Here is a 17,648-nt window from a genome sequence, read left to right as displayed (position 1 = left end):
TTTTCTCGATGACTAACCAGTAACCTCTTTGAATGAGGGCAGAATGGTAACTTTTTGGGGCATCTTACGGCTGCAGCCAGAGGGTGGGGACTAGTAACCCTAAGGACCAGAGTTGTAGGTAGAAAATCGATACGATACTGACCTGAATCGGCTATTTTTAATAAATGTAAAAATAACTTAAAATTAAAATTTTAATAGTGTAATAAATTTTTAATTATTTTTTAGCGGATTCAGAACGATTCACTTGGGAATCGGTAGCGGGACGATTCATCTGAATCGATTGGCCAAACGATACAGGTCCGATTCCGAAAACATTGCCTACCAGGGATGGCGCAACTTACTCTCATGTGACGTACCTCGAGTCCACCTTCCGTGTCTGTGTGACATGACAAAGAAGCTTGTCAGGGACCGAGCCGCGGTGCCCAGGAAGCGAGCGAGCGAGCGAGTGGCGCCGCCTTCCTGCTCACATACCAATACAAAAAACAGAGAACGAAATCGAGAAAAAGGAAAGGGAATTGCCGGAACGAGCATGCAGAGAAGCGTCTTCCGACGACTCTGGCGACCACTGCTCTTCCTCTCCTTACGCCCCCACCGAAACCTCTCCAATCGATCCAGGAAGAACCTCTACGAGCGCCACCACGAACCAAACGCGGAGCCCCGAAAGCCCATTCCCGTCCTCGCCAAGATCAAGGACTCCCGCACCCCGCAGAGGGCTCTCCACATTTTCGACGACTACCATCGACGCGGCTACAGGCACGACTATCCTTCCTACTCCGCCCTTATCTACAGGCTCGCCCACGCCGCCGACTTCGCCGCCGTCGAGTCCGTCCTCGACCGCCTGGAGCGCACCGGAATCCGCTGCAATGAGAAGCTCTTCGTCGCCGTCATCCAGCGCTACGGCAGAGCATCCCTCTTCCCGGACGCCGTCCGCCTCTTCAACCGAATCCCGCGGTTCAATTGTTCCAGGACGCTCAAGTCCTTCAACACCCTTCTCGACGTTCTCGTCTCCGGCGGCCACCTCTCGTCGGCGAAACGCCTCTTTGATGAGTCCAGGTACTTGGGGTTTCGTCCTAATGCCGTTACGTACAATATTCTGATCAAGGGATGGTGCAATTCTGGTCGTTGGGATGATGCGTGCAAACTGTCCGACGAAATGTCTGAGAGACGAATTTTGCCGACGGTGGTCACTTACAATATACTTATCGGCTGCTTATGCAAGCAGGGGAATTTGATTAAGGCTCGGGGGGCAGTTGACGACATGGCGAAGAGAGGGATGCGGCCGAATCAGACGACGTATGCGCTGTTAATGGAGGGTTTATGTGAAGGAGGGAGGTACGATGAAGCTCGGAAGCTCATGTTTGATATGGACTACAAGGGTTGCAAACCAGGGTTGGTGAATTTTGGTGTGTTGATGACTAGTTTGGGGAAGAGAGGGAAGATTGAGGAGGCTAGAGATTTATTGGTGGAGATGAAGAGAAGGCACTACAAACCAGATGTAGTTATATACAACATTCTCATCAACTACCTCTGCAAGGAAGGGAAGGTAGATAGGGCATATGAGGTCTTGATGGAGATGCAGATTGAGGGTTGTGTGCCTAATGCTGCTACATACAGGATGATGGTTGATGGGTTCTGCATGGTGGGGGAGTTTGAAAGGGCGTTGGGGGTTTTGCATGCAATGTCTACATGCAGACATAGTGCTCGGATTAGTACCTACTGCTTGCTGATAAGGGGGCTGTGTGGGTGTGGGGAAGAGGAAGGTGTGAGATGGGTGATGGAGGAGTTAGAGAGAAGGAAGATTGGGGTGGATTTAGATACTTGGGATGTTTTAGTGAAGTTAGTTTGCCTTGGGGATGGGATTATTGGTGATGTATTACAAGAGCTTGTTGATTGTTGAAGAGAAAAGCTGTTGTATTGAATGGGGGGAAGTTCACAGTATTTGATTTCATTCTTTTCATACAATATCTTGATTCAAGGTGATATGGAGTAAATTTTATGCCAACTGGTCATGAGTTCTTGTACATTATTGCAGAAAACTTGATTAATTGTATTCTAGAAGAGATAGCTAGTGGTGTGTACTTTGTGTAGTTTGAGATATGGTAGACTAAAGCCATTTGGTCAACTTGTGAGTCCTTTGATCATCCAAACAGGGTAATGCTAACTAGTTTTGCAACTTTGCAAGCATGATTCCTATGTAAGATGAAAGCCCAGCTTCTTTTAAAAGGTTGCGCTATGGGTATTGGGTTATAACCTCAAGGTTGGGGCTTAGCTTGGCTCTTGCTTCACCCTAAATCTAACTGCATCCTTGGTACCTTGAACCATCTTCTGTCTCGAGGATTCGTTTCAAATGTTGGCCATATCTTGAAAATGTTGCGATTTTATAAAGATATTTTCAAAAGCTGATATTATTCTGAATAAAGCCTGATATTTTCAAAATATCAGGGTATTAACACTATTTACACTTTTTTTATCTGGTTGCCTATGCTTTTTTGTAAATGAATGATGTTCTTTTGCTAAAATTTCGTGTTTGCAAAATAGTTCATACCTTGTGGGCTATATTGCAAAATGGTCCCTATCTTCTGCATTTTTGCAAATCGTTTCTGCCTTTTGTTAACCCTTGCAAAAGATTCCTTGAAGTTAACGGCATTTCTGACGTAACTGTTCACGAGAGGACCATTTTGCAAGAATGAATAAAGGCAAAGACTATTTTTGCAAGAACACCTGAAAATGCAGCAAAATGACTGTTCAAATGTTTAAGGTTAGGGACTTGGGGCTAAGAACTTGGACGGAGGTGTAATAGTCCTTTTGCATAGTCATCCAACCATGGTTAGTCTAACGTTCTTCTAACGGAAGAAAAGGCATAAGCCGTTCTGCAAAATTACTTAAGCCACACTGTTTTACAGTACACCTTATTAAACAGGAACTAATTTGCAGAAAACCCTTTTATATATGCAGATATTTTTTACATATTTTCACCGAAAAAAAATCATGGGACTTATTGGTCCGCTAACTTGTGCTCTCTCCCTCGTAGCTTGCCTAACTTACGTTACAGAGGCATAAAAGTAAAGTGTAATTTGCTCATTGCGTTTTTCTGTTCATCACTCCAAAATGACAAGTTGGTGTCTTTCCATTCATGGCAGATTTTTGTCCTTCCATGTGTATGTGCATATATAGTATATAGGTTTCTCAAAATTCCGAAGCTAATTAGCTCCGGATAAGAGTAATGTGATATGCATTTAATGCCAAATGCAGCTGGCTTCCTGAACATACGCTGGAAGTCTTGACAGTTTCCTTAAAAGAAAAGGAGGTCGTCTATAAAGGCCATATTGGTTTCTTCACCACCATCACAGAGCTCATTACCTAGAAGAAGGAGAAGAAGAATGGATAGGCGTATGAGATCCTGCATGTTACTTATTTTGGTGGTGACCAATATGCTTTCCCTCTCCTGTGTTTGTAGCTCGCGAGAGGTACCGCATGCAGCCATGGAGATTGAAAAGTTTAGCACCAAAGTTGGAGAGGTAGAAGCATTCCATTACTTTGAACTCCCCAAGGGTGCGCTTGTTCCCCCCTCGGGCCCTTCTCGCAGGTTTACTCCTGATCCTCCTCCTTTTTATTAGTTCTCTCCCTGCTGCTTTCTGCTGAATTATTGAGGATGGTGTCTCATTAGTGAACAATGGTAATCAAGCTTTTGAAATGCCGTTTGGACTTTGTACTGGATGGCTTCATCATTAAATAAGAGACACCGTTTATTGCGCCTTTTAAATCTTCTTTGTGTGTTCTTGCTTTTGATGATGATCTCTCTCTCTCTCTCTCTGTGTGTGTGTGTGTGTAACCAATATCTGAATCCATGCATGAAGTTAAGCTGCAGCATTGGATCTGGACTTGAAGTTGATCCCATAGTACAATTGAATCCATGGGGGTTTTATGTGGTAATGCTGGATCAGAGAGAGAGAGAGAGTCCAAGAAGGAAAAAATAAAGGTAGTTGTAAACATTGGGCCGAAAAGAGAGAGAGAGAGAGAGAGAGAGAGAGAGTCCAGGAAGGAAAAAATAAAGGTAGTTGTAAACATTGGGCCGAAGAGAGAGAGAGAGAGAGAGAGAGAGAGAGAGAGAGAGAGAGAGAGTCCAGGAAGGAAAAACTAAAGGTAGGGGTAAACATTGGGCCGAAGAGGGCTCAACATTCCTGACCCAAACCTGGGGCCTAACATGAGCCCAGCCCAGCCCAGTTATAATCAAGTTTGGTCGGGCTTGGGCAGGACCCTTTGCGCCTGTTCATCTAATCAGGTTAGACCTTGTTAGGCGCATGCACTTTTATATTGGAACAACCCGATTTGGGCCTGTTTAGCTTAGGGGTGTCAATGGGTCGGGTTTGACCTGTACCAAACCTATAGGGTCAGGGTTTGGTGATAAACAAGGAGGTCTGAATAGAATCCTGGTCAGACTCAAAAGGCCTGATTAATATATGGGGCTTGGTATAATTTGTGAAATTTCATACCAGACCCAGGTCCCCGACCCAAGTTCCGACTAAGACCCACAAATTATTTTCAATGCAAAAGATAAAAAATATTATTTTATCGGGTATGGACCGAATCCAGTTCATGTAATCCTTGTAGGATCTAGGTATGGTTTCTCTTATGGTGGGTTCAACCCGATCCAGGTGTAGACCTGATACCAGCATCTCAAATCAGATCTGAGTTTGGTCTCACTTTGGTCTAAACCAAAACCCAAGCTATTGCTGACGGACTGGTCTGGGATTGACTTGAATTGCTGGTACCCAGAATCCTATACCGTACCTGGCCTGATGCCCACCCCTAGATATCGGATGTATGGAGTTCTTTTATAAAAAACTATAAAGAAACTTAAAAAGATGCATGCACAGAGTGTAGGATGGCAGTGGACCGGGGGAAAGTGGGGCCCCGCCCCGCCTCGCCCTGTTTGGACCGGGGATGAAGGGTATGAAACGGGGATGGAGGCGGGGACGAAGGTTAAAATCCATCCCCGTCCGGGGGTGGAGGCGGGGATGGACGTGCACTTTTCCCCGCCCCACCCCGTCCCTACCACGATCCCTGCCTCATCCCCGCCCCGACCACTTTTCCCCGCAATATCCCCGCCCGCCCCACCTCATCTCTGTTTGAACCGGGGATGGAGGACATGAAACGGGGATGAAGGCGGGGGTGGAGGATAAAATCTTGAGGCGGGGCGGGGGTGGAGACCGAGCAACTCGCTGCTCCTAAAAATGTGTTCTCTCGTGAAAGGCTAGAAAAGATATTGACCGTAAATGGATGAATTGTTTAGGAAGGAAAACTAATACACATTCACATTCATATATATGAGAATTATACAAGAACAAGAATAATCTTTGATTTTCCCATTTCATTCATAGGTGCTCCATTTTCTTCATCTAGCCCGAACCTAAACCTGTGCTCGAGAGATAGCTGTCCATACACTGATAAGGAATGTATGGGTTCTTGAGAAGATAGAAGCTGTGGTGCCCCCCTGCAGGGTTAATTTGGAGAACCGGTAGAAATATGCAAGAACAAACCGTATTGCTTGGAAATATTGGCCGGATAGCCCAAAGTCTCGATAGTTAGCTCTAGGTCTTTCGGTTAAAAAACAACATCGATGAAGATGTATATGTGCACTATTACACGGTGGGGATTATAATTTTCTATGAATTTTTCATTTTTTGCTCAACGATGAAACTTTGCTTATATGTTTTTTGAGGATTGATGAATCAAATGATATTTCTCTTAAGAGTGTCGGGGAAGGGAGGGGGATGATGTGGACGCTGATTCAACATGTAACTAGATTTTTGGACGAAGGGTACTGCATGGGAATAAAGAGGAATTGAATTACCGGTTGTCACCTCCGAGCCAAGTTTGCGACAGTGGACATCAAGGTGACTAAAGGATGCCCCTTAGAGTTATTCGCGGATCGCCGTGGTGCAGTTCTTTTGTGATTTCTTTATGTCCTGGAAAGAAAACATTACTCTGGGTCAATCACCCTAAAAAATAGGCAACGACTGTCTTATTTGGCTCACACGAAGCTTGTTGATGTTCATCAAATGAGATCAGTGAGCTGAGCTTCAAGTAGCTCGTTCAACATAAATGAGTTTGATCAACACAAACAGAAGATGTTTGGCTCAGCTAGATTGGCTTGTATGAGCTCGTGTGGATATAATGTATATGATACGATTGTGATATATGTTATAAAAACAACATTCCACAGTTGATTGTTCAAATGCCATTGCTCTTTGCCTGAGTGGCAGCGGGCCCGGGGATAAGATGCTGACACCTTCGTCCAAGGTTCGACTCCAACTAGGTGTGCGGAAGTGGGTGTGCCTATAACTGGTGGGCTCCATAAGGATTTGGGTGTCTTTGATCCCACCTAGGATTTACCTTACAGGAAGGCGGACCTATTAAGTGACTCGGTTCTCAGTGAGGATTCCTCGTCATAAAAAAAAAATCCCATTGCTCTGACTCTGCACGAGCCAGCTTGACTTGCCTTCACACAAGCCTGGGCTTGAGGCTGAACTGGGTCCAATGGTAAACAAAGTTCAGTTTGTTCTACATATTTACCAGCCCTATCTAATACTCTTTGTGCAGAGTGGCGTCATTGCTGCACAATCAACCTTAGAAAAGCTCTGTAACCCTGTGATCTCCCTCGCCCCCTTCTTCCTCGGTTCGCGAGACCACCTGCACCGACATCTCCCATGCGACCCCCCTTGCAGCCTGGTTTATGGTTTCGTCTCCTTTCTCCGGTGCCGAAGGGAATGCCGCTGCTGCCATACTGAGCCCAACTGCAACCGCCGTTTGCCTCCAGTAGTTTTTTGGTTTCGTCGGGCGTAGGTTTTCTCCCTCCTCTGCTCTCCGTCTTCTTCCACAAGGAATCTGCGCTTCAAAATTGGAACAACTCTGTACAAAGGAGGTCAAATCTCTCTCTCTCTCTCTCTCTCTCTCTCTCTCTTTTTCACTCCTTCATCAGAGCCCGACTCTCTACCTTAGCCAAGGAAGGAGGGCGACCGGTGTTTAGAGTCGAGCGACCATCCTCCGGTGGTGGCTGACCGACATGTGGTCGAAGAAACCAACAATTATGATAGATTGAAGAAGGAAGGTCCACAACAAACTACTTGCCATCTGTCAGCCCCAGCTTGCCATTGGTTGGCATCTCCTGTTTCCCTCTACCTTGTTTCCTCTGTCGGTATGTGCCCCCCGGTGGCGCGTTTCTGGGGCCTCGCTCCATATCGCTCGTTGGACTCGAACTAGCGAGCCCTTAATTTCATCAAGGTTGCGATCAATGATTGGAGGGCTTCCTTTGCTCTCTGTCGGTGCAGTATCGATGTTGTCTTCCCTTTCAGGCTCAAATATAGGTTTTTCTCTTTGCTTTCGGCGTCGCTGTGCTCCTGGCTTGCCGTGGGCTCGCTTCTCATATCAGACATTCAACATTTCCTGTGTGGGGTAAGGCTGGAGCCTCTCACCGCGTGCTCTGCTCAGGCAACACTGGTTCTGCCATTCTTCTTCTGTGTGCTGTCAAATCAGGCGGCAAATAAGCCATGGCAGTAGGTTTTCTCTTTCTGGCAGCGTTCCTTCCATGCCCTTCACTCTAGATCTCAGTTAAGCCTTGCTAGGCCAGGGAATTGATGGTGTGCAACTTGTTTCTCCCTGAATTTTCATAAGTGCCATCATTGCCACAACGTGATTCCTTCTTTTCCTCTCGATGTCACCCAGTCTGGATGCGCAGGCGTTCTGCCTTCTCTCCACTGTTCTTGATGGGCCCGTCTCTTCCATCCCAAGTCCCTGCTGGGTTGGGGCGTTATCATGCTCGCCGGAGTAATCCTCGGCACATACATCTATTCTTCTCCCCGTGGGTGCAAATCAGTGATCTTCAGCAGCCGACAAATTCCTTCCTTGCGGTCAAGATTGGTTCTATCTGGGTCCCCGTCTGATTGCCACTCATTGCTAAGGTTTCTCAGTGCTCATATCCAGTTTCCCCTGCCTCTTCTCCAGTGAAGGATATCCTTGTTTCGGCCTGGCTCCTTGAGGAACGTGTATCCAAGCCATCCGCTGTTTCGCATGGGTGTGGTTTTTCTGGCGCTCTTTTCCAAGTCTCTTTGGCGACTCCTCTAGGTATGCTTGAATGAAGTAGAGAATCAGACCTTCATCCTTCACCGCCGTCGCTCTTGCTACCTAGTATGGGCTCGCATGCCTATGCCCAAGCCTGCATTGACTTCTCTAATGCAGCTCATACAGTTATTTTGTCTCCTTTTTGGGACCTAGCACCTTTTTCATCCATCTCCAGGACTTCGGCCATTCCGTATGGAGAAGGCCCCATGCTGTCTATCCCTTTCAATGATTTCTCTTCTTGGGACCTGGCGCTTTTTTCTCCTCCTGGACGGGGACCTCAGCCTACCTATTCTTGCGCACCTTCCCAAGTCTCGTTCGTGTCACCTTCAGGTTTGCTTGCTCGAGGTGGGCTTGACGTGCTTCTGCCTTCTTTTTCGCAGCTCGTGCTGCCAGGTTTGGCCTTGCAGTCCCACACCAAGGCCTGCTCTCATTTCCATCCTCCAGTTCAGTCGGTCATTTCTTCGCTTTCTTGGGACCCAACATTTTCTTTGACCTTCTTCCTTTCCAGCTATTGCTCGGTGGCGTGGGTGAACAATCTTGCTCATGGTGGCCTTAATTCAATATCTTCCTTCATTCTCTTTTCATCTCGAAGTTCTGCTTACCCTGTTATCCATATTATGGCGATTCATGCTATCTCCAACCAGGCCTTCAACTGCATGGTGATTGGCTTCTCGGTTTCGCATCCTCGACCCTTTTCCCCTCGTGCCCCTGAGGTTATCTCATCTTCTCCATGTTCGGTTTCTCCACCTATCATTGCCACTGATGACGGTTTGCCGAGGTGTGTGTTGACCCACTTGCCTTCCTCTCAGTTCCTCCTGGGTATTGAGATCGGCGATGCTACTTGGCTGTTGGATATCTCTCTCTCTGCATCTCAATTACTAGTGCTATCGGCTATCATGGATTTGACTATTTCTGATCTCCACTCTATTTTTGAGGATATCCTTTGCCCCCCCTCCTGCTTTGTTCGGTGCTTTACAGGATGACTCTCCCATCGGGAATGTTTAGCGTTCCCCCACTAGTAACCACAGATGGAGGAGTGCTATCTTTCCTGCCTCAGTTTCTCTTGGTTGGTCTCCTCGTAGATCGCCCAAGTCGCGACAATCACAGGTCTTTTCATATTTTATGCCATGAAGCTCATTTGTTGGAATATTAGTGGCCTCGATTTTGCCCCCAAGAACTTGTTTTTGGCGAGTTAGATCAGACAAGCTAATCCAAACTTGTTTGCCATTTGTGAAACTAAATTTGAGGGCATTCCGCTTGCGGTCACTTCTTCCATTTGGCGGGGTGCGGATTTTTTCTTTAAGCCCGCGGTCAACCTTGCCGGTGGTATTCTCCTATTGGGTAAGAAGTCTTTAAATTTATCGCAGCTGGACATGGGTCTCTACTCTTTATCTGTTGCCTTCAGCTTGTAGTCAGTTGGTTGAAGAGCAGTGGTGTCCGTGGTTTATGGACCCAACCTCGTTGCGAGGAGACCAGCGTTTTAGAGCGACCTTGATAGGGTGGTTACTTCTAATGATCAATGCCACTTTATTATGTGCGATTTCAATTGTTTGCTTTCTCCTCATGATTCCAATTATATCATCATTCCTAATCCCTCCATTCGAGGCTTCCAAGACTTTATTCACCGGCATCTACTTTATCCTCTTCCTTTTACTGACGAGAACTTCTCTTGGTCAAATAGGGGATCACGTCTGTGCTATCAGGTTCTTGACATGGTATTTGTCACCCCTTCTTTGTTGGACCTCATCCCTGATGTTAAATGTATCTTGCTTGCGCCCTCTATCTCTGACCATGGTCAGCTCATCACTCTTTAAGGGGATGACTTTTCCTTCAACATGCACTTTGTTTTTGAGCAATGGTGGCTTCAAGAGCCGAATTTTAATTCGGTTATTTCTGCCTCTTTGTCTAAACCTTCTATCGAGCATTGGGCTGCTCTTTGGCTTACCAATAAGCTTTCGCGTCTTGCTAAGCATATCAGGGTCTGGATCCATAATTGCAACGTTGTAAAATTTTAACATTTAGATGTCTGGGAGTGTGAGCTTTCTGAATTGTACCAGTCTATGTCTTTTTCTAACGCTTTTTCTGAACCTCAACTTTTGAGTTTTCAGGCCAGGTCCATTGAGCTATCTATGCTTTTGAATAACTGGAGAGTTAGGGATGAAATTCGTGGAAGTAGCGATCTAGAGTGAATTGGCTCAAAGCAGGTGATGGCAACACTATATTTTTTCACTCCTATGCGTCCCATCATCATCGAAAGAAGGCCATCCCTTCCATGTCCATTGGGGGTGTCTCTTTCTCTGATTAGCTTGTCAACTCGGTCGTCATGCGCTATTTCAAGTTTATTTATTCCTCTTCGGTGGTCGCGGAGGAAAAAATTAGGTTTGTCATGCTACAAGTAGTCTCTCATGACCAAGCCTGTGCTTTACAAAGAAGATTCTTGGATGTTGAGATCCTTCGTGCTATCAAGGATCTGTCTGGTTGGAAAGCGCCTGGCTTTGATGGGTTTCATATTGATTTTTTCAAAATTTTTTGAGATTCTGTCAAACCAGATGTGGTTAGCCTCTTTGATGAGTTTTATTGCAATTCTAGGCTACCCTACCCTTTTCATTTAGCCATTATTTTGCTTATTCCTAAAGATGTCGACGATTCAGATATCTCTCAGTTTTGCCCGATCTCGGTGATGAGTGCTCTTTATCGTATGATTGCCAAGGTTTTGGCAAATAGACTAAAATTGGTGGCTCAACAGGTATTTTCGGACTCTCAGTTCACCTTCATCCATAATAAGAGGGTTCATTATTCTTTTATCATGGCAATCGATGCACTCTTTGCATCTTTGTGGTCAGCCTTCTTTTGTTCTTAAATTAGATTTTCATAAGGCCTTTGATTCGATGCAATGGCCCTGCTTATTTCAAATGTTATCAAACTTCGGGTTTGGTCATCGGTTCTCTGGCTGGGTTAGGGACCTAGTCTTGAATGCCTAGGCTATGTTGAATATCAACGACACTTTTGAGGAACGGTTCAAGCTGGTGTGGGGTCTGCGTCAAGGTTGCCCTCTTTCACCTTTATTGTTCAATGCGATCGTCGATGGTCTTATTGTGATGCTTAAGTGGGCCGCTGCCTACAATTTCATTGATCTCTTACCGGTGTAAGACTTCTATTTTCATGCTCTTATTTATGCTGATGATATGATCATTTTCGACTGCGCTAGTATTCAACAGATGCTTCAGTTCAAGCTTATTCTTCTCTTTTTTTCTATTTTCGACCTTTCTCTCAATGAGCAAAAGTGTTTTCTTTCTATGTTCCATGTTCAACCCTCTATGTTAGCTGCTGGGATAAAGATTTTTAATTGTGTTACATCTGAGCTGCCTATATTGTACTTGGGTTTGCCGTTACAAGTTAAGCGCCTTTCCTTTGTGGCTTGGGCTCCGATGCTTCTTAAAGTTAAGCGCATATTATTCTCGTGGCAAGCTTCTTATCTCTCGTACGTTGGCCACCTAACTTTAGTGAAGCACGTTCTCTCAATCATTCCAGAATTCTTCATGTCCATGTTTCTGATGCCTGTGGTGTGGAGAAGTAGCTGACGTGTCTGCTCGCAGGCTTCCTTTGGTCTAAGTGTCATCTCAAAGGTAAGCACCACCTGGTTGGCTGACGTTCGGTGGTTTTGCCGCGTTCTATGGCCGGTTTAGGTGTTCCTGCACCTAGACTCAGAAGTATTGCCCTGGTCTCTAAGCAATGTTGGCTTGCTCATCAACCAGATAATTCTTGCGCTAGTTTTCTTCTCTCTAAGTATGAGCCTCTTTCTCTCCTTTTGGTTTTCCTCCGTTCGTGGCCTGGAGCATTTTTCCATCTACGTAAGTCATGGTTATCGACTTTAGCTATCTTCAACGATTATTTTGATGATCCTGCCGATAATGGTAACTGGGTGCATTGGGCTATTGCTCATACCGGAAAGTTCCTGACCAACAAAGTTTATAGATCGTTGCTTCTCCCGGGAGCGGCTGGGTTGCCCGAATCTACGCTATGGGCGAAGGGCCCTTTTCCTTGTTCTCAGGTCCTGGCTTGGTTAATCTTGCACAATAAGATTCAAACTCACTCTATGTTAAAGAAGTGGGATTTTCATCTTTCGAGCTGCTATGTGCATTGTCATGCTGCTGAAGAATCTTCGTTCCATCTCTTCTGGTCTTGCCCTACCTTGTGGATTTCTTTCATAGGACTTGGAGGCACTCGGAGGTCCTGGTTATGGAGGAGTCCTTTGCGCTCGACCTTATCTTGGGTCCGGTCTGCCTTCGGTGCAATAAGCGGTGGCGGTTAATATGGAGGTCGTGGTTGTTTACCACTTGGTGGTTCGTTTGGATGGCACACAATGATGCTGTTTTTCGGGAATCTCCGGTTCACATTAGTCTTTTTGCGCAAAAAATCCTAGTGGATGTTTATGCGATTCTGTGTATTTATTTTTCCGATCTTACGTTTCCTCTTGCTGGTGCTCCGTTTCCTCCGAACATTATTGGTTTTGCGGCTCCTGCGCGAACCACATGGTTTTTGTTTGTTTTGCTCATGCTTGTTTATGATTGTTTTTGTTGTTGTGCTTTTGTTATCTTTGGGTTCCGTGTTCCGGACCGCCATGTTTTTCACCTTTTGCTCTGATGTATATACCTCTTTGGCACTCTAGAGTGCCCCACAAGGCCTTACGACCTAAGCACCCTGTGTATTCGGACCCTCTCTTCCCCTCTTGATGTACTTTGCTTTCAAGTATCTATAAAGAAGCTTTTTGCATCTCTCTCTCTCTCTTGTGCTTGTGCATACGCGTACTCTTGCTTTCGCTCGTGCGCGTGTGTTGTGCGTTGCTTGTGCGCTTAAAAGGCCTGCCTTCGGTGTGTGATTGCCCGAAGCTACGTCACGGGGGCCTTCGCTTCCCAGCCCGTGACAAGTTGGTATCAGAGCCAGGTCGACATTGGGAGTGACAATGGCGCCAAAGAAGATTGCCATGACTCCTTCAAGCAGTATGGTTCTTGCTGAAGAGGACTTCATGACCGATGACCGGGTGTCAGCCATCTCGCGCGATGTGGCGGAGCTGACCCTTTCTGTGGCTATGTTGAAATCCGGTTTCGTCTGTCTATCGCTCTCTCTCTCTCTCTCTTAATGTTCTCATCAATGTGAGAACTTACGTTTCAATACCCATTTGGGTAATTTACAAAAAGCCAACTAACATTTGGGTCATTATTTTTATCCCATAATGACCATCAGGATAACAAAATCATTATATGACCTGTGGATCCATGATCAGCTCATAAAATGCACACAGTGGGCAGACCCATATCACATTCGTGTTATTAGACACAGATCCAAACTAGGATCATTTTTATTCATGTTGTTTCGTTTTGGACTGTGGGATCCTTGTAAGCTCAAGTTCAACTTGCGTTCATGGGACTCAACACAGATCCAAACATGTCAAGTTTGTAATTCCAGATAACGTGTCCAGAGAAGATGCAGATAGCGAAATGTATTTTTGACCTGACTCTGATTTGGATCTGGATATGAAATCCAGTCAATATGACATCTGATCCATTTTTACCGTGCACCCACAGAGATACCGCTAGGGACTTAAGACCACTGAGAAAATTAGCTCACCATGTAAGCAAACTAGTTCATGAGTGTGCTTCTGGCAGGAACAGGTGGTGCTGGGCTAGCTCAGTTAACGGGCACTATCCAGTTTCAAAGATATGACTATGGCTGGACGACGGGCTGGGCGGCCCATGGCCCGGCCCAATTGAGTTCGGCTTGGGCATAGTTTTCCCAAGAAAATCTGACCTGAACTAGGCAAAAACTCAACCAAACAAATCTTGGGTTGGGGCCGGTGGGATAAATAAATTATATATATATATATATATATATATATATATATATATATATATATATAGAGAGAGAGAGAGAGAGAGAGAGAGAGAGAGAGAGAGAGAGAGAGCTAGTTGCTTTCTCAAAACACACTTTTCTTGGCTGTTGGATCTCATTTAGATCCAACGGCCAAGATACCCTAGATTTAAACCCTCAAATCCCTGCGTCTTCCCCTTTCCCATGGCCTCTCTCTCTCTCTCTCTCTCTCTCTCTCTCTCTCTCTCTATATATATATATATATATATATATATATATATATATATATAGCCAGGTATGTTATTCAAAAAATGGTTCCATCTTAGATCCTATATATTCTTTTGTATTTTTTAAATTTTTGTTAAAAGAACCTATTAATTAAAGAAAACTAATGAGAAATGTTGTTAATAAATTATGACTTGCAACCCACCATGACCTGGTCTGAATTAGGCCCATGGGCCTAACAGGCAGGCCGTGGGTTTTGTATTAGATCCGGGCCTGGCCTGACCAGGGCCTAGGCCGGACTCAGTTGGTCAATGGGTCAGGCTTGACCAGGCCTGGCCCATCAACAGCCAGGTCAAGCCCGTCAACTAAACAGGCCGGACCTGTCTGGCCCACACATTGTCCAGCCCTAGATACTAGCTAAGCTGATTACTTAAATATTCATGCATGTTAGCTTCACTTGGTCTGGGATGATAAATGAACCTAGCTGCTCCAGCACGATGGTTTGGTTCACATAAAGTTTGTTCGGACTCGTTAAATGAGCTCAGCAAGCCGAGCTACAAGAGCATGAAAAATGGCTTGTTTAGAACAGTTTATATGGTATTTACATTCTGATACGACTCGACTCAATTGGTTGGATTTGTCTGCATGTAAGCAAAAGCGTTTGGGATTCCATTCTGACTGTGGACTTTTTAAATAAAAAAGGTTTTTTTCTTTAACTTTATTTTTTATTTTTTATCGAAAAGAGTCGGCCTGAGCTCGCATGATCCAGACGAGCTGGGACACAGCAGTGTTTGACTGTAAATGAGTCGACCCCAAACAGCCTATATTTGGTTCAATTCAGCTGGTACACGAGCCAAACAAACCGAACAGAGGGTGTTCAGGCACGCTCATTTCTTGTGTCAAATGGAGCTGAGCTTGAGCTTGAGCTCATGAAAGGCACAAACTAAACGAGTCGAGCCAGAGCTAGCTCATTTACAAAAAAAAAAAAACAGTATATTTTTTTCGGAAGCAGATCAGATCATGCTGAACATGAGCTTTTTGCTCATGCCAACATCGTGGCCGTCGGTTTGCATTTTGGATGAATGCCACGTAGCATATAATTGTTCTGTTGACTTTTTAACTTTTCAAAATACAAAATGGACGGCCACGATGTTGGCATGAGCAAAAAAGCTCATGCTCAGAATGACCTGATCTGCTTCCTATTTTTTCGGAGTAGAAAATAATAGGTGGACCTTATACATACTAATTAGTCAAGTTTAAACTGGCTCATTTATAAAATAAATAATTGTTTTAAACTTGTAAGCAATAGTACTTGAACTCTAAACTAATTGCTTGCAAACCAGACACTTCAAACATCTTCACTCTATAACATTTGTAAAATATATTTTATTATTAATTAACGAGCCCAACCAAGACGAGCTAAGCCGATCGAACCCTGCTTGTTCACGTTCGAGCTTGGCAAACCTATTTTATGTTATGCGATGCAGATGATATATATATAGGGGTGTCAACAGCCCCATTTCTTTCTCTTTCTCTTCGATTTACGATTTAGCTAGTCCTTTGATTCTAGCTAAATCAGATTTTATAGTTACAAAACAAATTTAACAGAAAACAAATGGAAATGTATAACCAAACAATACTCAACCTCTGCGGACAAGCAAGATATGGTAGATTGCTTCTTCGATTTCCAAGACATGGGACTGTTGTGGATCATGACGTAATATCCTGAAGTGGATCTTTGGGTCATGGAGCAAGCTACCCAATTTGAATCACAATATCCCATAAAGTCTAATGTACTGGTCGACGACATTAATACTCCTTGTCCAGGGGTTCTTTTTAGATATCGGAGTTAGTTTCTGTGGTGCTGCCTCCATATGTGGTTTACGTGGTTGACTCAAGAATTGGCTCAAGATGTGGACGCCAAATAGTCATCGTGCCTTGTGATGGTTAGGTAAACAAGCTGCCCAATCAAACACCCATATTTGTTAGGATCTTCGAAAGGAACATCATTCTCATTGGTAAGTTTCAAGTATTGTTTCATAGAAAAGTTACACGGTTTGGCTCCTAGGTAACCCATGTCTTTCATAATATTGAGAGCATACTTTCTTTGAGATACAAATATGCCTCGTTTGGCACTAGCCACCTCGATTCACAGGAATTCTTTGATACAAGACTTATTATCTCCAACGATGATGATGTCATTGACATATACCAATATGACATCTGATTTTGTTTTTTAATTTGAGAAAATAGAAAATAGTTTGCCGTCGATTATACAAAATCAACTTGCTTCAAACAAGATAGTTTTGCAAACCAATTTCTTAAAGATTGCTTAAGTTCATAGAAAGACTTGTATATTTGACAAACACATTTCACGCCTTCACTACAAAATCCAAGAGACATTTTCATGTAGACCTCATCATCTAACTCTCTATGAAAGAAGGCATTGTTAACATCAATTTGAAAGATATGCCAATTATGCATGATAGCAATAATAAGCAAACAACAAACTATCATAAGCTAGCTACGAGGGCATAAGTCTCGTTGTAATCAAGACCTTCAATATGAGTTCACCCCATGGCAACCAACTATTATTTGTACCGTTCCATTGAGCCATCATATCTATATTTGATTTTATAGATCCACTTACATCTAACAAGTTTCCCTTAAGGTAAATCCATGACTGACCAAGCATTATTCTCTTCAAGTGCTCAAATTTCTACGATCATGGCATCACACCAATGAGGGTGTTTATGGCTTTGGTAAATATCCTTGGTTTTGTTTTTTGAGTGATGGCAGCTAGAAAAACTCGATGGTTATGAGAAAATTTATCATATGCTAGGTACTTACTAAGAAAGTGATGAGTGCTGAGAACCACATCATGTGAATGGTCCAATTGAAGAAGAGGTTGGCCGACCATGCTTATCCCAACAACGATCTTCTAAATGTCCAGATTTTCTACAGAATGTACATTGAAGCTTTCCTCTGCCTCCCATATCACGTCCACGTCCACGTCCTCGTCCTCGTCCTCGTCCACGTCCTCGTCCTCTGATATTCTGAATATTTTCACGCCCATAACTAGATGGGACAACAAGAGCAGATGACTGAGTCACAGGCTGAGATTGTGGCAGAGAGATCACAAGTCTACTCAGATGATTGTAAGCATCAACAAGAGTGGGAACATCTGATCCAGTCAACATTTGAATTTTTGCAACAGAAAAATCTGAAGAAAGACCTGTAAGAAAACGAGCAACCATGGTTTGTTCTTGATGATCCTTTTGCTTCGAGCAACAAAGAGGCCTGTGAACATTAAGTCTTTCAAACACAGCTTTGACATAGGCATAGTACTTGATTTTCTAGTGTGTTGGGCATTTTGGATATGAGTTGCAATAGATACAAGTGCTGAATTGACAACATCAGGAGTGGAAGGACTA

General features: G+C 44.3%; 1 protein-coding gene across 1 annotated transcript; it reads left to right on the top strand.

Annotated features, from left to right (window-relative positions):
* The first annotated feature begins 523 nt into the window (after positions 1-523).
* On the top strand, positions 524-2,058 carry LOC149823420 (Tetratricopeptide repeat (TPR)-like superfamily protein). Its single transcript, XM_090020043.1, has one exon. It carries the CDS (start codon positions 530-532, stop codon positions 1,895-1,897), a length of 1,368 nt encoding a protein of 455 aa, XP_089876169.1. The 5' UTR covers positions 524-529; the 3' UTR covers positions 1,898-2,058.
* The last annotated feature ends 15,590 nt before the right edge of the window (positions 2,059-17,648 follow it).

The sequence above is a fragment of the Nuphar pumila genome, chromosome 10 (assembly GCF_984573655.1).
Source record: "Nuphar pumila chromosome 10, dmNupPumi1.hap1.1, whole genome shotgun sequence".
NCBI lineage: Eukaryota > Viridiplantae > Streptophyta > Magnoliopsida > Nymphaeales > Nymphaeaceae > Nuphar > Nuphar pumila.
This window is presented reverse-complemented; position numbering and strand designations above follow the sequence as displayed.